The sequence below is a fragment of the Notothenia coriiceps genome, unplaced genomic scaffold, assembly GCF_000735185.1.
Source record: "Notothenia coriiceps isolate Sejong01 unplaced genomic scaffold, NC01 NC01_scaffold00017874, whole genome shotgun sequence".
NCBI classification, from domain to species: domain Eukaryota; kingdom Metazoa; phylum Chordata; class Actinopteri; order Perciformes; family Nototheniidae; genus Notothenia; species Notothenia coriiceps.
The window spans coordinates 7,543-32,901 of NW_011350575.1; the positions used below are offsets into that span (position 1 = coordinate 7,543).

The window sequence follows — 25,359 nt, forward strand, 5'->3', positions numbered from 1 at the left end:
AGCCCCAAAACATCACTGCTCTAGAGGAGATCTGCATGGAGGAATGGGCCAAAATACCAGCAACAGTGTGTGAAAACCTTGTGAAGACTGACAGAAAACATTTGACCTCTGTCATTGCCAACAAAGGGTATTTAACAAAGTATTGAGATTAACTTTTGTTATTGATCAAATACTTATTTTCCACCATAATTTGCAAATACATTCTTTAAAAATCATTCAATGTGATTTTCTGGATTTTTTTTTTTTTCTTCTCATTTTGTCTCTCATAGTTGAGGTATACCTAGGATGAAAATTACAGGCCTCTCTCATCTTTTTAAGTGGGAGAACTCGCACAATTGGTGGCTGACTACATACTTTTTTGCCCCACTGTATGTGCCTTTTCTATGATGTTTTACCTTCACACTAACAGTAAAAGTTGGAACGTTTAATAAAAAAATATAAAAAACAATTCCTAATAAAGGCATTGAAATGGATTTTTTTTTATACCAACCAGCCCAAGGTGAAAATTGAAGGATAATGCAGACATTTATTATAGTTATTTGAGGTTATTTGAGCTTGTGATGTTGAGCCAGATGTGCACTTGTATTTTCTTACCAGTAGAGGGAGTCCTGACCCAGAGCCTGACCCGATGCTGCGTGAATGCTCGATCAGGTCCTTCAGGGACTCCCCGGGGGGGATGTACGTCTCCTCCTGCTCCAGGTCAATATTGTAACGTGGTCTCGACTCCTGCCGCTTATATCTGCAACAAGAAGGTGATGAAATGTTTACCAACAGCCATCTGGGAAGTTGTTGAAAACGCATTAGATGTCTTCAGGAAGCTTACCTGAAGTAGCAGAAGAGGAGGATGAGACCAAGGATGATACTGCAGACGGTGATTGATATGAAGAGTGCCATGTACTGGATACTGCTGTCAACGTAATCTAAAAAATAGGAAGAAATATTTATATTATTTCAATCTGTTTATGTAGTTTTTATGATCTAACCAACACTAAATGGGAATAATCCTGTCCTGAGAGTGAGGTGATTAATAGGTAGTGACAGTCATTTGTTCATTGTTATCAGCTCCAAAATCTTTGTAATTTTCCCTTGCAGGGACAAGCTCCTTTTCTTCTTCCTCCCACTAACCCTTCCCTGCTCCCCCGCCTCTCTCTCAGCGTGTGATCGATCACATCCCCTTCCTGAATCCCACAGATCAGCTGTCACTCTGACATCGCTACAGAAACCCCAGAGGCCGAAAGCAGCTCTGGGACTCTAGCCTTACTGCCGTGCTCCTGCCAATCAGACACACAAAAACACACAGGCTCGAAACCCGGGGGGGATTCCATGGTGTGCACGAACCCACACACACACACACACACAAGAAAGGACAATCGAACAAAGAAAAACTGCATTGATAGCAAAGTGTCTTGTGAAAACCTTGCATGTTAAATAATAGCTCTGGGTTTAGTCAAAGATTTGTTGGATGGGTAAGCAAAGGCAAATTGTAAAAATATAGCTATATAAGCTCTTCACAGTTTTCTCTGCAATGAGGGAATCTTATCAACAATTAAAATGCAACTAAGCTTACCCCCAAAGTTGTTTTAAATATTTTCGATACAAGTGTTTATTTGAATTGGATAACCATTGATTGCCTGGAAGCTATTTACTTGCTTTGTTGTTGCAAAAGTTGCCCTTTTCTCAAGTCTCAGTTATTATCGTTTGGCAGTAGCGTCTTATCATAGCTGATAAACATTGATGGTCAAAATTATGAAAATAAGACCAAATAATAATTGTCATTTATTTCTCTCCAACTTACTGGCGAAGTCAGTCTGTTGTCGTTTGCTTGAAGGTCAAGACAAAAAGTGTGTGAGGCTGTGTGAGAGTGAAAGGGTGAGTTTGTGTGACAGAGACAGAGAGCGAGAAAGAGAAGGAATGTGTGTGCGTGTGAGTTGGTGTGTCTCGGAGTAACAGATGGACAGATATCTCACATCCGTCCCGAGGCAAGAAACTCAAGCAGGCCCTGGGGAGAGGCTGTCCTTTTCATTAGAGGGTGAGAGAACAAGCCGAGGCTGCAGGCTCTGTTTCACCTGCCTCTCTCTTTCTCTCCCTCGCTGCCCCCCGGAGCAGTATGTGCCACTTTACTCCAGCACCACACTGTGGTTTGTAACAGTTTAAACTGTCACTACCCATCACCACCCAGCATGGCCTGAATGAGTCTGCTGTAAAATGTCCTCAAGTGGGGCAGGATTTCAGTGTGTGAAAACCTGCGTGAACAAAAGTATGTCTTACCTGTTGTGATGAGTGGAGGAAGAGTAGGATGCAAATCTCTGTTGCAGTAATCCTGATCTGTGCAACACTCGAGAGCTCTCCTCGAACGTGCATTCCACGTGTCCTATCGAACACAAAAACACACACACGCAGTTAACACTAATGAGTAGTGTGTATTTACAGCCGCAACTATTCCTAATAAGAACGTTTTACAACACCAATGTTTTTTTTCCCACTGATGGAGGGCTGGACAAGTTGTATTTAAATAGGTCTCATAAAGAGCTGTGGTGAGTAAAGGAAAGCTCATAAAGGCTTAACAACAGCTAATGGAGGAGGACACACATACAAAGACAAGTGCAAATATAGGCAGGCATACACACACACACACACACACACACAGCTGACTTACCCTGCACTGGAACTCGAAGCCGTCGAGACCCAAACAACCTGCAGTGACGACTGCATGACCCCCCTCCTCCTCCTCAACCATGGTGAAGCAATAACCATCAGTCCTGTCAAAATGGAGACTTTTAATTATTACTGTATATCCATTATTACAGGTAATTTATTGAATCTAAATGCAGAATTGAAACTGCCTTTTGAATTATATTACATCATATGCACCACCTACATTTAGGCTACATACAGCTGATGCCATTAAATGAAAATGAATTAATGCGAGTGGTTTGACTAATGAAAGTGCTAATAAGCTTGGTATAGAAATGTTAGATTAAGTAAAAAAAAATGATTTTTATAATCAATCATTATTGTTTTAACCTTAAATAGAGAGTTGTTTGTATATCCTGCGTGCATGTTAGAGTGAGCATGGAATTGTGTGCGCTTCACCGTACATGCATGTGTTGTTGACAGAGTCTTCGGGGCAGTGGTGGTAGCAGTGACACCAAAGCATGTTCTGAGGTGGAACCGGGGCTGTGCTGCTGCTCTCCTCCAACCTTCGCTCCGATCCCCCTTTCCATCCGTTCTTCAGCAGCATGGTGTCCAACATGTTGGCTGTACAGAGAGAGGGAGAGAAAAACTGGACTCAGCCAAAAATATCTGGACAGTATTCTGGTTGTAGGAAAGTCAAAGAGGTAAAACTTCATTACAGCGACCTTAGGGATATTTAAAACGGAATAAATCAAAGGTTCCAAACAACATTTCTGCTCATTTCCAGAGAGACTGTATAGTTCTGCCATTCTCTGCACCGTTACCATGGCAATTCACATTATGTGTGAATATGTGCTGCTAAAAGCAATCACACTGTTCTGGACTGGACCTAATGTGCCTGAATAAAGTCTGGAACCAGAACAGCGCAACTCACCAGAAATAATTATTTGTGCGTGTGCGTGTGCTGTGTGTGTATTAAGTGTGAGTATGCAAGTGTTCATAGTGCTTTTGAATGTGAGTCGGCAAGATATTGTTATATTAAAGAAAATCCATCTACCATTTTTGGCGTGATACAAAAATATAGAGCCTGAATGTCTATATAATTAATGATTTTGTTTATGTTATATCTTCCTCCAATAAATGAAATACTCCTGACCAATGGAATAATTTAAAATCAACAGATTTGAATATCAATATGACTTAAAACCCATACATGTATATTAAAAAATCCTGTTATTTCTCATACACCACCTTTTATTAATTATTCTTGCATAATGCTAATCATTTACATCCCAAATAAATCTCGAAATAGCATAGGACAGTTGACATACAGTATCATGAATTGATTATTTTTGTCAAACTACTAAAGTATAGTACTACTACTTAAAGTATTTAGATGACTGGATACATGACATGATGATTTAGTGTTTATCTTCTGAGAGGAGAAATAACATTTCCAGCAGGCAATGGATGCAGTGAAGCGCAGAACCTAAACAGAGTCAAGCCAAGTGCAGTAAGACAGTAGACATGTATTCACATAAGCTAGGAGAGGATAAATATTATTGCTCTGAACTTGCTCAGCCTTGAAGTGTTAACTGTTGCTGCCACTGAACTGAAATCACTCCAAGGTAATGTGTGCCATAAAAATGCCATCTTTAGTTATAAACGGCACTGACATTATGAAATGCTGATTTTGAAAGAAATATGAAAAAACAATAAGGAACCAATTAGAATTTTAAAACATTAACAGATAAGATAATATCCTTATTATATACTGTATAAGAAGAAGATGAATCCACTGTTCATTTGAAGCACATTCATTGTTAATTGTCATAAAATCTAAACTATTTTATTAAAGATGCCTACTGTTATTATGCATTCATAGTGATTGTGCAGCCTTCTTTATCTTTACTATCAAGTAACTGAAGATGCACACATTTATCAGAGGAGAATAAAACCAGGTCAGACAGCAGCTGGTCCCTGAAGACCTCTGTGGTCAGAGAGCTGATATGTGTTGTGCCGCACCAGATGGATGTCTTCCTCTCTCTCTCTCTTTCCTCTTCTGCTCTCTTTATTAGAATATTTTCATCATAAAACTGTAGATTTCAAGAAAATCTGAGAATGGCATGCCACAAAATATCTTAAAAACGTAAAACAAAGGTTATCAGAGTTTATCTCGTATTAAAAGTCATACAAAAATTATTTTATAGTATGCCACAAAATTGTGCACGAAGCATATCTATTAAAAATGTGATAAAAACGTTGCATAGTTTGGCATAAAAAATATAAAAACGTCATAGTAAAGTTGTATAATAAAAATATCAATAAAAGGTCATAGTTAAGCATGCAACATATCACCAAAGGTTAGAGAATAGCATGTTGTAAATAAGTCATTGTACAAATAAGTCATAAATACTGTAAGTATGGCAGAAAAATATCATGCAAATGTCGCAGTATATAACACTTTAAGACATGGTTATCAATAGATAAATAGATAAAAAATATGTATTATTAATCTGATTTGAAATTGTGAGTTTGTTTGCATAGCAAAAAAACAATCACAAGCAACTATAAACTATTAAACCTATGTAAAGAAGTATAGGTGTAAATCCCAACATAAGATCCATTAATGCATCCATAAAATCCAAGAATAGCCTCCTTATAAGCATGAGGATTCCTCTCCAGGACTATGTGAGGAAAAGGCTGAATCAGAGTGTGTGGTATAGTATAAACACAGAGGCTGTTCTTTAATAGTACTCTGTGTCCTTCCAACACTATCTGTGATATTGTTTCTGTCGGCAGGGAAGTTTGTGGAGCAGTTCTGTCTTCCCTCACAGTGGCCTTGGTTTGTCTACACAATAATTTAATGTTTAATGAAATGGTCTAGCTTTCAGATAAATTCTGCCCATCTCAGCTCTGTTTTTAAAGATATTAAAAATGAGTTCAGTGAGTAAAGAAAACAGGGGCATTGCAATGACAAGTGCAATGTTCCAGGAAAGTGGATGTAAGGTAAGGACAATACATGTGTGTAAATCTAAAGATGCAACACTAGAGAGTAAAATGAGTACATTTGTTGTGAGACTATCTGGTTGCACAGTATACAGCACAACACGTTTATGTTCAAGTCCTACACATAATAAGCATTTCATTTCAAAGTAAAGTGTGTGACTTGACACGGCACTAAATCCATTTTCACCCCTCTCGCCTCAGCCCTAATCACACCTTTTGGACATATTCTCCTATAATAAACCTCACTGTATGTATAATTAAGTCAGTTGGGGGTATATTTAAATGTTTCTGTCTATAAAATGCATACAAAGGTCTTTATGATAGTTTGATTATCATTTACTGTCCTGTTTGCTCAGAGCACAACGTCCCCCAAGCATTGACAAAGGGGGCCTAAGTCTAAAGTTTGAGCATTTAAATTAGGCAGAGCAGATATATTATACATTTACAGCATGAAGTTATTACTCTAGAACTTTAGGTAACACAGGACTGTCTTGTTGCCAAAGAGAGTTTTTTGTGTGTGTGGGGGGGGTTTGTCATGCTTGGTATATAGCAGCAGTTTTACTACAGAGTCAGTGTGTGCTCCACAGACTATTAAAGAGGCTATAAGATGTAAAGCCAGCAGGAGTCTTACAGTAAGCGAGAGGCCATCTTTGTTATGCTTAGCACTGCTAACAGAGGGCTTTTCTTCCTCAACTAAGGAAGCACATTGATACAGGAGAAAATCACACAGGTATATGTGTAACGGTAAAAAGATGACCATGCAAGTAAATGCACTTTATAGATTTAGATATATTAGACAAAATACCTTATTTATAGATTTAAATATTTCATGGTTTTTCTCACATAATTGCCTGCACACATTCTCTTTTGTCTACGTCTTACAAACATGCATGCACGCCACACACACACTTGATGTGTTAGCTACAGGGCACACTCAAGGTCACCCCGAAATGTGATCTACGTCCCCCACACATTCCACAGGCTGTTCGTCAAACTAGACACACACACTAAGAGTCAGTGTAGCACACACAAACATAAACACAGACAGATACACACACACTTAACACACATAACTCCAGCTGGAGAGCCTTCAGTCACGGCTCGTCACCCGCAGTGGCCCTGCAACTTCACACTGGCTTCAACTTTTCCGAAACGTTTCTGAATCAGTGATGACAGCTCATGTGCCGTCTTCATGGCGTTGTTTTTAATCTCTTTTCAGTTCTGTAGAAACATTATCACTGTAGTCTGTGACACTTCCTTCCTCCTCCTCACTCACATTCAGTCAAGTTTGCCGTGGTGAGAGAAGTATCATGACTGTGGACTGTGTGTCATTCCTATGATAAAATGAATGATACATGGGAACTAAACTGACATTGAAATGTCCACACAAGATCCAGATGTTTTTCCTAGTTATCACTTTCCTTGTTCTCTAAGGGTCTATCTTTGGGGTTTTGCCTCTACTATTGTTTTTTTTAAGATAATTTAGATAGTGTTTTTTATATAACGGTACGTATTGACTTATTAGAAAAGTAAAATTTTTACATATTCTTGTTTAATATTCTACTAAATATTTGTTTTCCAAGGGGACATTATATGGAACGCTGAAAGAGATCGATGTCACTTGCACAGCAGAATGATTAACATCTGGAATATGGACATCCATATTTTATCAGTACATCTTTCTATCATCATGCAGACCTTCCTATGCCCTGCTTTATTTCCAACAAGCAGTTTGCAGAATAGACAGGAGGCTATGACATTTGCAAAATATACATGATTATAGATGAGCATGTGGATGGTTATAAGGCTTTAACAGTTTTAAACCAAGGCACACATACCTTGATGATATGGTAACAAGTATGACACAAAAGCAACTAGAGTGAAAAGATACAGTGTAATAAGGCATTTCTTGAATTAAGGATGTCAAATGATTCAAATAAGAAGGATATTGGGATTGTTTTAGAACAAGAGCCAGCGATGATTCATGAGGAGAATATGCTATGAGACCTTGATATTTTTAATGAGACTTTGAAACCAATCTTTTCCTTTAATTTATAGCTTAATATCTGTGTGTGTATAGACGTGTACTGTCCTTTATACATCACTAAATTGAATTCCTGATAAATATTCAGTGTTCACGGCCAGTCTGGATTTGTTCCGTGCAGTAGGAATAGAAATACATGCAACCAAAGACAGACACCGGGAATCAATGAATATACAATTAAAATATTAGTTTTTTTATTTTTCCATCAAGAGATGACTGGAAATCAATGCATAATAGGATTACTGCCATTACAAGTGATATGTTAGAAGAGAGATGTTGATTGGGGAATTTGAAGTCCAGGAAAATGTAATCTCTGCATTAAGTGTTCCAATAAACAGCTTACAAGAAGCCGACCTCACAGCACAACAGCCGCTTCGTCTGTGGGCCGAGACCTTCAACCAGGCTGTTCATCACAAGCAGAACGGAGGACATGAGAGAAACGGGAGATAAGTTACTCCAGGTGGCCATTATAAATCACCTCCTCAAAGGAGACATCATCCCCAGTGTCTCCCGAGTGCACTCTGACCCTGAGGGAGTCACAACCAACCGGCAGGGCCATACATCCTCCTCCGCCCTACCACCCCACCCTCATCCCCCTTCACCCCCTACAGGCTTCAAAGGACTCTGCCACATGAGACACTCACACACATGTGCACACATTACACACACACACACACAAGTCTGAGGAGCACATTCCACACTCTCTCCTCCATCTCTGATGCTACACCCACCATCAGCTCATCCGTTTCCACGGTGCGGCAACCTGTTCTGCATTTACCAGCCGTGACCAAGCTGCTTTTGTGGAGGAATGAGATGGTCACTCCCATTACTTTCAGCAATACCGGCACAACACATTTATGGAGGGGGCAACGGTCTGCCACAGACCCCGCTACAAATTGTGTCCCAATCCCACCCTAAGAAAAACTAGCTCAACGGTCAGGGATTCACAATGTTTGCACAGAGGAAACCTTCCACAGGGGTGTGAATACAACAGAGAGCTGCTATATCCACAACAGAATACACAGACACACTGTTCTTGGCATTTTTTGGAAAAAATCTGAAGACAGAGGGACAGACACACACATGCATCATGAAAGAAAAAAAGGAGAATTGCGCACTGAGGTTTTGAGACTTAATGAAAAATATAAGTCTATATATAGGGTTATTAATGCAATGATTTTACATAAAATATTTAAACAATATTGTGAGGAACATAAATAAACTCTGTCTCTCTCAAACAACTGAATTGAAAAGATTATTTTTGTAAAAACATTACAATCTCCACATTTCAATATTTATTTTTCAGCTTATCACTATCATATCCAATTTTTTCGATATCTTTTTATGTCTGTCATTTTGTGAATATTTTTGTTCCCTCGTAAATAATATTGCAGTATTTTCAACCTATCAGCAACAAAAGAAAAGTCAAGAATGTGTCAAATGATATACAACACACATGCTCACTCAAACACACGCAACATGGAGGCTGGCATGTTATGAAACCAAGGCTTAGCATTGACCACAGTGCGGTGTCTGTGTGTGGCCCTCATCCCAACACACTATCTCAATCTTCCTGCTCCTGTGAAGTTAGAGATATGTTTTTTAACATTGTCTATCCACAAAGGTCATCAGTTCATCTCACTGCTCGTCTATGTATCCATGTGGTCGGGACTTACTGGAAGAAGCCACAAGCCACCGACTAATGTTGGGCTCCATTACAGACATACTGAGAGACTTCAGCCACAATATGTCATTTTACCCCACAATATTTCCCCTGCCAGTGTTTTTTTCCACAGAGTTGTTCAAGGGCGTTGTAACGCAAAGCCAGGTATGTTTTCGGTTGATATAATCATGAAACTTAAACACGGTTTTTCTTGTAACTAAAATTACAGTATTATTCTGTGTTCGTGCATTTGTGAAATTCAGGATTCAGAAGTTGCAATTCTTAAATATTCAATGTAGTTATCCTTTAACGCCCAAAAATGAGTCTTAAGCCTCCAAATCTCACAAGGCAGATATACTTATATGGTGCTCACGAACGAACCACACAACCACACACACACACACACACACACACACACACACACACACACACACACACACACACACACACACACACACGACTGCTGGAGCAGCACATCTGCCTGGGGATCAAATTCTGTGTGGGGGAACCGTATCCACATCCTGACAGGAAGCAGCGCACAGAAGGCTGGAGAGGCCTGGTCCTGCCGAGGACCAACTACTGCTGTTTTGTACTTCTGGACCACTGCATCAGACTACACTGACCTTATTCCACAACATTCAACTCAGATGTCTTGCAAAGATATATGTGTAGTGAATCGTACTTGCAGCTTTCTTTTTTACATTTTTGAAGAAACATTTTATGTAGTTAAATAGATTTCTTGCACTTGGAATCCACAGTGATGTATGTAAACAGAGTCTGTGAGGATCCAATAGAATAACAAGCCCTCATTGAAATAACATACTTTCGATTTGAACGGCCCTTACAGAACATCAGGATGATCCTGTTTTACCCGCTCCAAAATTAGAACTAGAAAGTTTTGTAACTTGAATTAGTCCATTTATAACAAACCTCCTTTGCACTTGAGTAACTGAAGCTGAGCTGCAGTAAAAAAAAAAAGGTTGCTGATAAAGATAAAATAATACCTCCTCTAAATGCTCCTACAGAGAAACACTCCTACAGAGACACACTGACATTTCCAGAAATTCGATGACCGCTGAGAATGAAAACCCTACATTGTCCAGAAGGCCAGTGGATTGCTTTAGTGGTGTAGAGGGAACTTTTTCAGTCATTGGATGAGATTAAAAACAGCAAGATTCATTAACAGCCTCTGAATATAGGGGTTTTGTGTGTCTGAAGTGTAAACAGTGAAGGGACCGCCTTGGGTGAGTGTTTCTGGGAATTGTCTTATTAGCAGCAGTGGTCCCGAAACATCCAGTTTTCATGGTCAGTCAGCGGTTTTGTGTTACAAACATGGGAAAGCGAAACCAAAATGTTGATGGAGGAAATGAGTCAAAACCAATATAAATGTTAAGAATGTAACCATCATAAAAAGGTATTGTCGCCCTTTAGCCACACAGAAGTATTTCTATTTCCACTGCATTGTGACCGGAAGAATGGGGCTAGGGATCATCTACTCTCAGTGAACCTCACCAGCCTGTGGAAACAGGTGGCAAACTGACTGTGCTGCTTAGATTTATGGGCAACCTCCCACATGTTATACTCATTTGGGAGACCCTTAAAAGATCAGGTCACTGAGGAAACGGAGAAAAAGCAACTGGTGGCTCAAGTATTGGTCAAAAAAGTGGATAGAAGGAGAAAAACAGAGGAAGTACGAGGCAGGATAAAGGCCCATAGTATGAAATAATCTCATGTCAATGTATAGTCGTGCTGTTGGAAAAAAGATAATCAATGGTACTTCACATTCGTCTCTGTCTGAATTTCACTCCATCTTTCCACATCCTTTCTATCTGTTTGGCTACTGAACGGCAAACACCCTAGACTAATATTAGAAGAGGAGTTAAACTCTTAGCTCAGTCTGCACAGATACAGGAAGAATGATGGAAATTCTCAGAAGAAACATTCATCAGCAGCTGAGGTATTTCGTGACCAACTGCGAAAATTACAGCTAGCTCTGAACCGCTAAGTCAGTCTGGGATTTTATAGCTGGTCTTTATGTGGTTGCTTCAGTGAAGCATCGCTTTATCGCAGGATTTAAACCAGAATCCCTTTGTATTCCAATAAGACGTTGATTATATGCATATATTTACCTTTTATTGTTTATCTTTATGCTGGCTAAAAAGCCTGACACTCAATTTATTCTCCTTCTTAATAAGTGTTTACCAACTAAGTAGTTATATTGTTAAGCTTGTTTACCCGAAACATTAAAAGTAAGGCTGCAACTAATATCATTTGTGTAACTTGATTCAAACAAATTGTTATTTTTTTTGTTTGAAGAAATTAATTTTTTACAATTTCTAAATTGCACTGACGTCGTTAAATGGCCGGTTTTATAAATTTGACAGCGCAATACCTAAATATATTCAGTTAGCTTACATATAAAATAGAGTTAGGTAATATGAGTATTTTTATTGCCAAACCAATAATATTGTTTTATTTAATTTAACAAACATATCATGCAATATCCTGACTATTGTATATCGTTATCAGGAGACTAAATGACTGATACTGTGATAGACGATTTCGGCCAGATCACCAAGCCTTAACATTAGAAAAATAAATAACACTTTTGGCCTGATTGATAATTTGTTTAAGCTCTAATAAAACATCTAACGAGGAAACCTAAATGGAAGAGTTAATATGGATGGTTGATCAACTTAAAAAACTGTAAAGTAGCATTTCAAATATATGAACAATAAAAACAGGAAATGCATGCTAATTCTCATACGGAGCAACAATGTCTCTCCCCTCTGCTTGATCAGAAACAGAACAAATGCACAAGTGTCATTTTCTTGACGCTGGGAGCTTGTCGACCTTCCCCGCCTGTCACAACCTTACGGGGCATTGTGACACTGTTGGCATTCATCTTAAAAAGACAACTGGCTGTCCATCTTCAAACAATTCAAAACATGACCAGGGGGGGTGGTGGAGATGGTGGTGGGGGGGAGAGAGGACAGGGCAGATAAATGCACACCAGTTCTCATGGTAGACCCCTGTGGAGATCATTATAGCTTTTGCTCATCATAAATACCGCAGGGTAAAAAATAGAAAGATAACCTCACAGCTCGCACCATCAGCCTACAACCTGACAACACTCACAATAAAATGTTTGAGACTTTAGGAAATTAAATAAATTTGACCCTCTCGAACCGCTAAACACAAACAAAGATGCCTAAAAATAAAAGGTTCAAAATTGTCTTTCAACTTCCCTCTTGCAGCTTTACATAAAAGTGTTGCCAATAAACGTAAAGCAATCACAAGACGCCTCATCAGCTTAAAACTGATTTAAAACAAAGTCAGCAAAATAAATGATGGCATCAAAAAACATAAAGTGTCCAGCGCAGTAGTAATAATAATAATACATTATATTTAGAGGTGCCTTTCAAAGCACCCAGGGACACCTTACAATTCATTGAATGAGGTTTAAGACAGTACTCACCATCAGACCCACAGCTCAGTGATACCAGTCCAGTCAGCAGGAGCAGTGCCTGGCAGGCCCACTCCTGAGGCGGCCACACCACCACCATCACTCCAGCACCGACCCCAGACGCCCTCCTCCTTCAAATCCCTGAGGCGCAGCCACAACGAACACACCCGGGCAAAGAGGCGGATGTTTGAGGCTGCGTTTTTATATCCTTTCCGTGAAAGAGCGCCAGTCCACTTTCTGTACAAGAGTTTCTCTGTGACTGACTGCCACTCTGCACTCTCAAGAACTTCCCACAGCACACAGCAGCCCCGCAGCCTCCAGCAATACTCCACACTGACAGCCTGGGAGAGACAGACACAGAGAAAGAAGAGGGGGGAGAAAAGAGGGGGGAGGAGGGTGTTACTTCGTTGCTCTCTCACTGTGCTATTTGTCCAGCCCTTTCTATGACCGGTTCACTATAGAGGGAACAGCTGAGTATATTTGAATCTACATACAGCCTCTCTCTCTTTCACACGCAGACATTACACATTACAGATTCTCACATCACTCAAACTCAGAAAGTAGAGTGGAAATGAAGGGGGTAACAGGGCCGTGGATGTGAGCAGGGGCTGAATGAGGTGTGAACGCATTATGAGCTTTTGCCAAAGGCACACTACACGTAGCATGCAAAGAGAGACACAGAAACCACTGTACAATGTATGAGTATAGGCTTACAACCGAGACATCTACATGTTCTTTGGTGAAAACATCTGGCATCAAATCCTGCAAGGGCTATGATCAATCAATCAATCAACAACTTTATTAATGAGACAAGAAACAAAACAAAAAGTAAGGCTGTAAGTAACAACCACCCTCCTTAATGACTACAGAAAGTCCAAGAAGAATAAAAGATCAAACTAATTATAACAAAACAATTTAAAATAGAAGTCCTTGAATTTCACTCCACAATGAAAAGCAACCAAGCTCTCGACCACTTGTTTCTTGCATAATGTGTGTGGAAGTACAGCTGCAGACACAGGTGCTGTGTGAATGGCATTGGCCCGGCATTAATCTGTAACCAAGAGTCTGGTATTAAAGTTCAGACACAGGTTGAAGTGTGTTCAGTTCCTCATGTGAGTCTGTGTGTGACGGGGCTGAAAACACAAACACTTGTAGAGCTGCAAAAGGGATCAAGCCATCACACGTCAGGTGATTAGAGGTGATTAGGAGTCACACCCCCAGGCACCGCCATTTTGCAACTTCACACTAATCCAACACCCATGCAAAAAAAAAAAAATCATAACAAAAGGGACACACATTCCAGTGGTGAAAGATTTATGTGGGTTACAAGTTAAGAGGATTAGTTGAGCTATTAGGAAGATTATATCAAGTCTACTATGGCACCTAGATAAATCATAAACATCTCAGAGATGGCCTAATTCACACACGTAAGATGAACATCTTGAAGTGTTTATCCATTCCAAATGGTCAATGGCAGAAAAAAAAAGCTGGTGGTGTTAAGCAGTGATGGAGGAGGGGGAAACAACAACAGCCATATGGGCTACCCCACACCTGTCCCCTCTTAAAGTCTGACTGGGAGGGACCACCAGCTCCCAGAAGCCACTTCTCCACTCTAGAGCTCCACTGGCCCTATAGCTGTCACTCCTGGTTTGTGCAGCACTGTGTATTACATGTGATAAGTCAGCCTTTTCTGGAGCACGAGTGCATGGGGAGCAATGTGAATGGGTCAGTGCACCTCACACACCCTTCTGCGCTCCATCAAACACCCAGCATGAAGCCTCCCTGTATTCTCAGACAGCCTACTCAGCCCACAGGGATGGGGGGTCCAGGGGAGTGAGTGGCACTGTAGGTGGGGGTCACTCTGGCACATAAAGGAGGTTGAAAGTGGAGCAGACCGGTTGGAGGACTTGCTTTCAAACAAGCTAACTCTTCACTTCCCATGCTTTTTCTTCCCCTCCCTCTCTCATATAGATTTTTACTGCAGAACCCATCTGTCATCACACACATAGTTACAGGATGATTAATACTGCCCGAGAAATATGTCTGTCAGCACCTTGATCATTATAAAAAACCACAATGTTTGTTGCAACTGGAATGAGAAATAGTCACATTAGACATGCAAGCGGTGTTAAAGAGGAACTGAACCAATTCCACACACTATGGTTCAGTTTACTCTTGAAGGTGTGGGAAGGACCACTTAATGTGTGAACATGGAGATTTTATTACCTCAGGTTATGTTTTTGGCTCTTTTTGTTTATTTCTCAGCCGGATTACAGAAATATTACTGGCCCAAGTTTCATGAGATTCAGTGGAAAGGTGTAGCATTGCCCATGGAGGAAACCAATACATTTTGTAATGCATCTGAATCAGAGGGCGGATACACACATTATGTTTTACTTATGGAAATGACCTTGGCAACGGTTTGCGTTCTACAAGTTGCCTTCAGGTTTATTGTATGGCCTGATGAGCTGGGTTTAAAGGCTACTAATAGTAGGGTTATGCAATATAAAGGTTAATGGCATTTACCAGACAGGGGAAGGCTAACAAAAGATGCTATTGAGTAGTGTGAAAAGGGTGATCCAGCAACTTTTCCAAACTAGATCTATAATCGGACTGAAAGTCAGGTTATCTCAGCCTCTTCAGCTTTGATTTGTACCACTCTTCATTATTTTTCTCTTGCAGCTGTGCATACAAAAAGATTATTTGCGATGTGAAGGACAGCCTGTAAGTCTGCCACATATATGCTAGCCAACTTGTTTCAGCAAAGCCAATCACGTGTCATTGGGATGTCACCTAGCTTGCTCAGCAAACAGAAGGACTCGAGCGTGCTAAATGAGCCAAAACATATATGGTGTCCAGTTTTCTTAATTGCTTCTTCTCTATCTAAATATTTAATCTTCACATAAACACTATAAGAAGTTGTGACACACATTGTACTTCAGTATTGAAAGCACCTATTCAATTGTCATGGTGGCACATGTAAAGATAATTTCTGCCGGCACTGTGTTTTTTTATGGTGTTACACTCCGGGCATAATCTTTTAGAACAGTGGGCATTAAATCGAGATGTTGGACAGACTATGAAGGAGATATAGGGTGAAGTTTAGCTTTGAGATTATTTTCAATTTGTTTTGCAGACTCTGTATCCCCCACATTCAGCCCTCCAGCAGTCACAGATCAATTAATGCAGCTTGCTTGTTTGTAATAATCTGTCTCCATTTCATAAGGCAAACATTTTCTTATGAAATTGAGACCTTACGATAATACTAGCAGTAGAGTTTTAATGCACCATGAAAATGAGCCACGTTTTTAATTTCAGAAGAGGACTTTACAGGAGCAAACGCACCTTTCATCATACAGCAGGAGGAACGGGATGGATGACTGTGAAAAATCACCGCTAACCTGAGAAACAAAAAGCCATGGCGGAACACAGATGATGAAATTACTTTGAGCGGAGATGGAATGCGTATCATGAGCGATGCTTCAGCCAGGACCAAACTGACCCCCAGCTCTGTGAAATTAGCGGGATTTTCAGCAGCTCAGAGTTAAAACTGCTGTCATAGAATCCTGAAAAGCAGTTTATTACCGTGGCAACACAGCTGTCTGCCCCAGATGGTCCAATGGGGTTGCAAGAGTTCAGAACTTGTGACACCATCTTCATCATCCAGCTAGACAAAGATGTTCTTCCCCTCATTACTGAGTTTTTGAAAAAATGTCACACTGTAGTACCATAGAGAACTAGTGTGGCAAACTTCTGTTGGATTACTGTCATAAGCATTTCAAATGCATTTCAAATGTCAGTCGGTCTAATAAGGTTTATTATTTTTTTGTTATATGTTTGTAGTTGCTTTTATTGTTGCACTGTCCCTTTGCTGCTGTAACACTGTATGTTTCAACATTGTAGGACCAATAAATTAATCTTAACTTGTCTGATGCAACATCTTCAGATTGTTTGTTTTTATACTTGCATTAAACTGCATTAAAGCTCTTAGTTATTTACAGTGCAATATTAAGATGAAGAAGAAGACTTACTTATTAATCAAATATGTAAGTAAATTACTTTCTCCCCTCTGTTGTGTTTTTACACACCTTACAGACACAAAGGCTTAATGGATAAACCTGCACAAAGAGAAACACATGCAGGAGAGGTGGCAGAGCAAACCCTAACCCTAACCCAGCAGTTGGGGGTTTGGTGCCTTGCTCAAGGGCTACCCGGCAGTGCCCAGGAGTCAAATCTCTCCAGCTACCAGCCCACACTCCGTATTATTAATCTTTTGGTCTGATCGGGATGTGAACCAGCGACCCTTTGGTTCCCAGGCCAACTCCCTACAGACCATAAATTATTTTGAATATCCCATTAATCATTTATTTGATGCTTTAGCCATGGGACACAGGCATCCCCTAGCAGCAATCTGATCATTCCCTTATTTGTATTTAATTTTAATTCATAGGAATACTCCTATAAACATTATGAAGGCATTATGCCTAATTAACATTTAGTCATGTAACTCAATTAATTATTAAGAGTATGTATCCATCTAAATACAGACACCCTTGTCCACATAAGAATTTAAAACAATCTATTTCATCCACTGTTATATATATAATGACAATATATATTGTGAGATCCCACACACCCACAGCACAGTCTCAGCCCTCAGGGAAAATAAAGACCCTGATGAATATTCAAGATTCACACAATAGTAAGGCCAAACCACTCTGCTGAGATTGACGCTTTGAAGTGTCAGAGAATGCTGAGTGGGAAGAAAAACGTCATTCACAAGGAGTGAAAAGACTGTCACAGCAAGATTCAACCTCCCTCCGTCTGTCACGCTCTCATTCTCTCACTCTGTCTGTCTCACTGTCTCTTTCCTTCATGATGTGACAACATAGTGAGATGTTGAAACATCATCTTAATTTATAATAATAATAATAATAATAATAATTTGTTTCTGCCAATACAATCTTGTTGTAGCCAGAACAACTTATTTGAAAGTAGGAATGCTTGAGTTATATCCATCTTGCATAATTAAAGTGATTGCACATTACTCAAAAAATAATATTAACAGAAACTACTCCCATAAATTGTATCACTGCTTAATTCAGGATGTGACCTGTCTGACGTGAGAAAGAAATGCTTGTAAACTCTGTGTTCCAGAGACGCGAGACAACACGATGTATCTGCACACTTGGATTTATAGCATTCAGACATGCATAAAGATGCTCAGTGTGCAGGTAGTAATTAAGTTTGTTGCAACAGCCCAGTTTCTGTAAGCCAATTGTCTGTGTCAGGTTGTAAATGTCAAAGCTTTTGTGATCCCCATAAACAATTCAGTTTAACATTGCGTCTAGCCCGTCAAGAAAACTGAACCCTGACATGGCATGTAAAGCAGCTTTGCACTTTGTATTCTCTAATAAGCACATACATTTCCACACCCACAGTAAATGCATGGGACATGAAGCAACAATGCAATCATGATACAGGTAATTCTTTATCACAATGTCTTTAAAACCCCATTAAGAAACATTAAATGATTAATGATGATTCTTGTTTTGGTGAACCCAATAATAATATTTAATAACTGGCAACATTTTGCTTCATCACATTGACACAAAAATCCTGTAAATCAAATAATACAAAGTAGTCCAGCATATGAATTCACAGGACTGCACGTAATCTGTGATTTGGAATGGGATAATATTTATACATCTCTGCCAGTAGACACATCTTTATCCTCACCCAAGCTATATTTTCATGTTCCACAAGTGACTCAATTCACCTATAGCTCTTCATAACCCAACAAAGACTTTATCCATCATGCAGCCTCTGCTCTTCAGAATGATTCCCACTATCCAGGACAAATCACTGGACCTTTATTTGCTTACTAACTTCAAAGACACAAACAGCTCTGCTCTTTGATTGGCTTTCCTAAAATCAAATCAAAATCAAGGAATCTGTAATGTTCAAACCAGCACTTCTGAAGCAGTCAAATTACGTCCATTTATAGCTTGAAGTTACTTTTTTGGACTGGTTAACTTTTTGGGATAGTCAGTAAATCCATCCGTCATTAGCTTACAGTGTAAATGGTGTGGGTGGACAAATCCTGCATTTATGAATTGTCAAAAGCAGCTTTGCTGTGGCTGAGACTTATAATTATAACATCTCCAGAAACGATTCTATAACACAGGCTTTGTTTGCAGAACAAGAACAGGCAGACGTATTGCCTTGCAAATCACAGCAAAACCATTATATTACATTTTAAACATTATACAGAAGTTATGTGGACTGTTTTTGAATTGATATACTAGTTGTTATTGTGCAAATGTATAATTTCTCTACATAATTGTATTCCGTTTGTGAAATACCACTGAAAAGAGTCTTGTATTAAACAACAAGTAGTGATCAAATATCAGTTAAGCTGCAAATGAGCTGATCAAATGTCCTCAAACACTATACTTCTCTTTATCCACAGTGATGTAGCTTCTGTATGAGAAGCTAATCAAATCACTCGGACAATGTTTTAATCTCTTAATATTTGACAACTGAAGCCAACTGAAAGGCTGAGATTACGACAAAGCACAAGGCCGTTCCTGTGGACCTGCTGGTGACTGCACCTGTGGCTCAGGTTTCACCCATGGGCACCCGTGGTTACAAAACAGCCACACAACCTTACAGATGGATTCCATGTAAAGAAGTGTCTGTCTGGCTCTGGAGGTGGCGTTAAGAAAGTGCTCTGTGATTTTCCGCAGCCGGGGCAAACACATGAACCGGCCAAGAACAGCAGAATGAAGTCCTTCCACTCTCTCTCACTTCCTCTCTGAGTCTCTCTACCACTGAAGGTCACTGGGCCAGGTCTTGCTGGATATCTAACTTTTTTTTCTTCTATCAGCAGGCCTGGCTGAAAGTGGACTGTGCTTCAGTTATTTCCCCCACAGCCCTGCTCCTATTTATTTTTCTGGCCAATTGATCAGTGTATTCTGGCTCTTACGTTGTAGTGCTCACATTGCAATTGTCCACAAAACAAATAAAACTGTGTGTTAAAATAACACTGTGTGGAAGTGTGGAAGCCAATAATTAATCATTCTAAACTGCTTGGTGACGAAGACAGTTTCGTGAAGCAAAAGCATGCTAGTAATATCTTACCATTTTGGCCAAATAACGTAAATATATTTAACCATACGGTAAGTTTCAGTTCAGCAATACACTTCTTCTTAGCATTTAATAACAGTTAAGCTGTTTGCATTGATTGACATAACATGACAGACAATCTATTTAGACACCCATGAAACCAAAGCAAAAACTGTCAACAATAACATTTGGAAAGGTTCAGACCTCCCAAAGCGACTTTATTAATCTGATCAATCTCTTAAAATAAGTGATACATAAAGTCTCAGTGATGAAAAGAGGAAGCAGTGCTTCAGGTATTTTCTTAACATATTCTTTGTGCAGCAGGAATTGGGAAACTGAAGCTCTTCTTGCCAAGTCAACCAGGAGCATTTAATGAAGGGATTGTTGCAGAGTGTCCGCTGGGCTGCGTCAGGCAGACACCGCTAACCAAAGGGTTTAATTAAGGGGTTCCTCTGACGGTCAGACGAAGCAGACAGCAGGGGTTAAGACGCTGGCCCACAAACTGGCTGTGACCCTCACACCTGCCTGGTTACATTACACTGCTACATGTCGTTGCACAGCAGACACGCTCACACCGACACATTATTACTGAACTGCAACTTTACCACACACACTGAAACAGAATTGCAGAAACGAGACGGAAAAATACCTACAGGTGAATTATGCTGGGGTGTGGAGCAGGCTTGGAATTTCGTCATTTTAGGGGCAAGGCCATTTGGCCTTTGAAGTCACACATTTTTCATCATATAGACCTATGCCTCCTTAGTATTACCGTATATAAAATAAAAATACTTTGAATAATTAGTGTTTGGTATGTTTTCCATCTACTACTTCTCCCATTCACAAATCCAAAATCAAATCAATAAATCTACAATTATATTCAATTTCAGAGCAGAAGAAACAGCCTTCAAGGGTCAAACTCTGCACATACATCATCCAGCAGTGAGTGTGAGTGAGTGAGTGAGTGAGTGTGTGTCTTTGATCAACTCCTCGCAACTGGACAAAAGTTAAACATGTACAAACCACACACTGTCATGGCGAATACAATCGCTGCTTTAATTCTGTCTTTAGGACGTTGTTGTGAGTGTGGACGGAGCAGCTACAGGTTAGTTTAGCTTGATTGATCCATTCAGAAAACACGCATTTTAAAAGGTTTTGCGCTTGCCGTCTTGTCTGCAGACTTGGCAAGCATTAATTCATGTTTTTTACTAACCGGTTGTAGTTACTTCAGCATCATTTTGAAACGCGTATTACATTTAAATAACTGTAAAATAGGTTAATTTTGTCGTAGTTGGTTTCCACCACAGTATTTACATTGAAATAAGCCCCACCCCCTCTCCAGCGCGTCCTGTTTGAATGACAGGAGTAAACACAGCTGACAGGAAAACCGCGGTGAATTCCAGCGGTTAGAGCGATGAGAATATTCGCATCGCGTCCGTTGTGAACACAGCATAATGCAGTTCAGAAAACACTGTTCTGACGCTTTTAAAGCAACTTCGAGATTTTAACAGTGTGAGGGGCACACAGGCCATGGTGGCCGTAGGACGTACAATTATTTGTGGGGCTACGACGGCCATGGCCGTCGTGAAAATCCTACCCTGGTGTGGAGTGCAGAGCAGTATCATCTTATGTCTTAAAATCTGAATAAAAAAATATTAATCTGAAGCATCACAAAAGTTGAAATTAATTTGTACCTCTTTTTCAAAGTAAAAGTAGTTTTAAACATGGATAGGGAATACAAATTGTGACATGAAATTGAATTTCTTTTTGAGAGAAAATGTGTGAACATTTAGACAACTTACTGTCAGTACCAACGCCTGCAGTCTACAATCAACATATTGCTAATTTTACATCCTTACATATCTTGGTATGGAAGTGTAGGGGTCAACCTTTGAAACAACATTAATATTAATATTGTTAATTGAGCGTTAACTATGATCACATGAATCCTTTGCTAAAAAAACTTAACTAAGCATGTTCATGGTGTTTTGACTTAGTTACTGGCGTTACATGGAAACCTTGACATTAAACCACAAAATAAAGCTGGCAGGCTGCTTAGGGGCCCTGTGTATGAATGTGTCAAAGGTTCATGCCCTCTCTCCACCGTTCACACTGCAAAAACAAGGAGATCACCCAGTGTGAGCTATTGCCCTGCCACTATTACAAGACGGATTTCTACAGAGTTGCTCCACCTGTCTCCTGCTCCAATTAGTCCTGCAAGCCACTGAAGTGTTAAATAACCAGCAGGGAGGGAAGCGACAGGACAGCAATAGGGTCAAATATATGGAACAATGCAATAAAGAGCACGAAATGGAAGATGAGCCGAGAGACTTGTTTAGGTTCTCTATAGGTTTCAGTTTAAAAGACAGCCTTTCTAAAAGGAACAGAGGAGAAATCATAAGGGGGAAGTTAAGATGTCCCACTTTAGACCTTTCAGTATGAAGCAAGTCACCCAGAGCGCTCGCTTCCTCTAAGGTTCACAGGAGGCTGTAATTATGGGAAACTGGTCGTGTATTTACTATATCACATGCTCTTTAACAAGCACTAATTGTGTGTGTGCACTCAGCGCGTGTAGGAATGTCGTACCAAAGCTGCAGGAAATGTTTAATGAAGAGAGCAGCTTGGACGACATGGTTTGTGTCAAATCTGTCAAAAACAATATAAACGGGAAAGTGTGAACCTGAGGTGACTGGGACAGACTGAGAAGGGGATGAGGGTGCTCACTAAATGGTCAGCTTTTTAATACTTGTTTTTGTCATGAGAGCTATGAAAATATTTTAAAAGAGATCTAGTTTGTGGGTTAGTAAAAATACATTTGAATGTCTAATAAATTGTATTCAGATTGTATGTCTCAAAAAAAGGAAGAAGATCGAAAATGAGAAAACAATTAAAAAAATAAATTAAAAAAAGGTGTTTTTCACATAAATGATCATTTGTATGTCACTTTCACCGCTTAAACTTTCACAATAAGCAGAACCACTAACATCAATTGCTGTCAATGCAGATGAATACAGGTTGACAGAAACATTGTCAATGAGTTCTTATTATTTTGCAAGTTAATTCATGCCTATTTGGTTGGAGTGTTTAGGGAGTAAATAAAGTGTCTTTGAAACACAAAATAATAATATTATAAATGCCTTTTAAATCATTAGCATTTGATTCATATATTAGCTCAAGTCCACAGATGTACAGCAAACAAGTCAATTTTTTCTCAATTTACACCACATCTTGAGAAATAAAAACCCGTTATGTTATTCATCAGGGCTTTTCCCACACTGGAGCCTTTTTAACATTCCCTGGCCCTTAGCAATGCATGCAGAAATGGACACAGCCCAACCCTGGGATCAGCTATTGGACTTCATTAACGCACCTCTCTACGGACTAGTTGACACAGACAGGTGGGGTTTAAAAAGGCAAACTAACCACCCATAGATGCCCCCAGAAAGACTCTGTTCATTAACACAGACGCTCCTAGCAATTCAGGTTAATGGGGCTTGGATATATTTAGTTTTACAGCATTATAATTCAGAGGGAATTAATAGAAGTGGTCGATCCATTGCCTCTGGTCAAACTACCTGCCCTGTGTTGTTGGAGTGGGATTGAGGGCGAGAGCAGGAGGGGGGGGTGCATATTTTCCATGTGCACTCACACCCCTCCCTTGGCTGTAATGCTCAAAGCTCTTTTGTGTGTTTATGAGTGGTGTGAAGGCTCCAGTGATACAGCACACACTTCAGATCTCTGACTGCATGGTCAAAAGCAACTTTCCATGGCAGATTTATACTAAGAGAGGGGATTAATAACTGCCAGGAAACTTTAAGGTGATTTGTCATTTCAGAAAAAGTCAGATGGTGTAAAGATTTTCTGAATATACCTACTTGAGGATCAACCTGAATTAAAGTGGATATTCACTGAGAGGCAGTAAGCACTCACTTAGACAGCAGTCAAAGACATTGGAACAAGAGAGAGATACAATTACTATAATTGCACATAACAACCACATGACTGCCACTTATGAAATTAAGATAGTGCCTAAATGGCTAAATTAAATGAAGTGTTAGGTTTCAGTATTAACAAGGATACACACTAGTCTTACAGCTCTTGATACTAAAGGTCCCATTTCCATGTTGGAGGCAATCAAGCCGTGACCTTTTGCCAAAATGTATTGTTTTTTATCTGTGACTTATATATAAGTAGTTATATGTGTTTTTATGCAAGCAAACTTAAGCACAATTTATGTGCAACAGGGTAATGTTTTATTCCTAATATGAGCAACGACCAACTGAATATTTACTCAAGGACATGCTTCAGCTCAAGGTTATTTTTGCATTTGTTTTATGATCATGATTTATGTTTGTTTCTTTTAAATCCAAGTAAAACGTTTCTTAACAGAGCTACATAAAACATAATTCTTATCTGTCAGCAAAAACTGTGTGTATGATGAACAACATGCTTTGATTAATTATCCATAACAATTTTTCGACTGAATGCTTTGAGGGAAGTGTGGCACAATTTGAAGGTGCTGCAAAATTGCAGAATGTCTTCTCCAAGGGGAATATGTATTGGATATATAATGGATTTGCAACAGAGGTACCCACAAGCTGTTACTCTGCTCATTACAGATAAACAGTGATGACGATAATCACCATAAAAATGTAACGGTTGTCCATATCCAATATGAACTTCAACAGATATGAATGAAGGAATAACATAAAACTTAAACATTGCCATTGCAGGGAAAATCTAAATCCTGCATGACCAGGTTTTATTTTGGAAGCATAAACTGCTGTTTAATTGTATTGAATAGACTTTTAATGACATTACAGATTGTTTCTTACATGTAAATGGCTTTCAGATGAGTCAAAGTTATACACAGTGTACAAATAAAAGCCAACCATATCTATAAAATGATACAGTACACTTCAGTTGTGTATAATTGCTCACAGTTTACAAATCAATTATCTGGAGTTTGTATGAAATCAAATGAAGGTTAAGTGTTAAGTGTGAGGGAATCAATCAATAACAACACTCAGCATACAACAGATGATATTCACTATATTTTGTTCATTAATCGAACATGTTGCTCTGCCTTCTTGCACTCATGGGAATGCTCATGTTAATCCCTCAGCTCAAACAAAAGCAGATGAGATAAGCTTCGTCTTTCTCTTACTCCAGAGTCTGCTCCCCAGGCTGAAGGGAAACCCAGGGGCCTTGCCGTCTTGGCCAGGAAACCCCGTCTCTGGTTGGCTGACCCTGAGATCATTTGTCAATCAGCCGCCCTTTCCTTTAATTAGGAGCAACAGCCCAACCGCTTGTGTTGAGCCTCAGCAGAAACATGTCATTCAGTGGGAAAAACAAGTTGGTTTCTGCTTCTCTGCCTCTAATGTATCCAACCCTGGACCACCTTTTGATGCTGCA

At 39.6% G+C, this 25,359-nt stretch overlaps 1 protein-coding gene across 4 annotated transcripts in view; it reads right to left on the bottom strand.

The window, feature by feature from the left end:
• The window catches only part of LOC104950677 (bone morphogenetic protein receptor type-1B), a 49,708-nt gene that overhangs the window by 5,338 nt on the left and 19,011 nt on the right, over window positions 1–25,359 (bottom strand). For all 4 annotated transcript variants that reach the window (XM_010777225.1, XM_010777224.1, XM_010777223.1 and 1 more), the window contains 6 exons: window positions 12,829–13,157; window positions 3,099–3,258; window positions 2,657–2,759; window positions 2,269–2,371; window positions 824–920; window positions 595–739 (listed from right to left, as the gene is read on the bottom strand). In XM_010777225.1, the coding sequence (XP_010775527.1) occupies window positions 595–739; window positions 824–920; window positions 2,269–2,371; window positions 2,657–2,759; window positions 3,099–3,258; window positions 12,829–12,916 (696 nt within the window). In that variant the 5' untranslated portion in view covers window positions 12,917–13,157. The remainder of the gene's footprint in view (window positions 1–594; window positions 740–823; window positions 921–2,268; window positions 2,372–2,656; window positions 2,760–3,098; window positions 3,259–12,828; window positions 13,158–25,359) is intronic.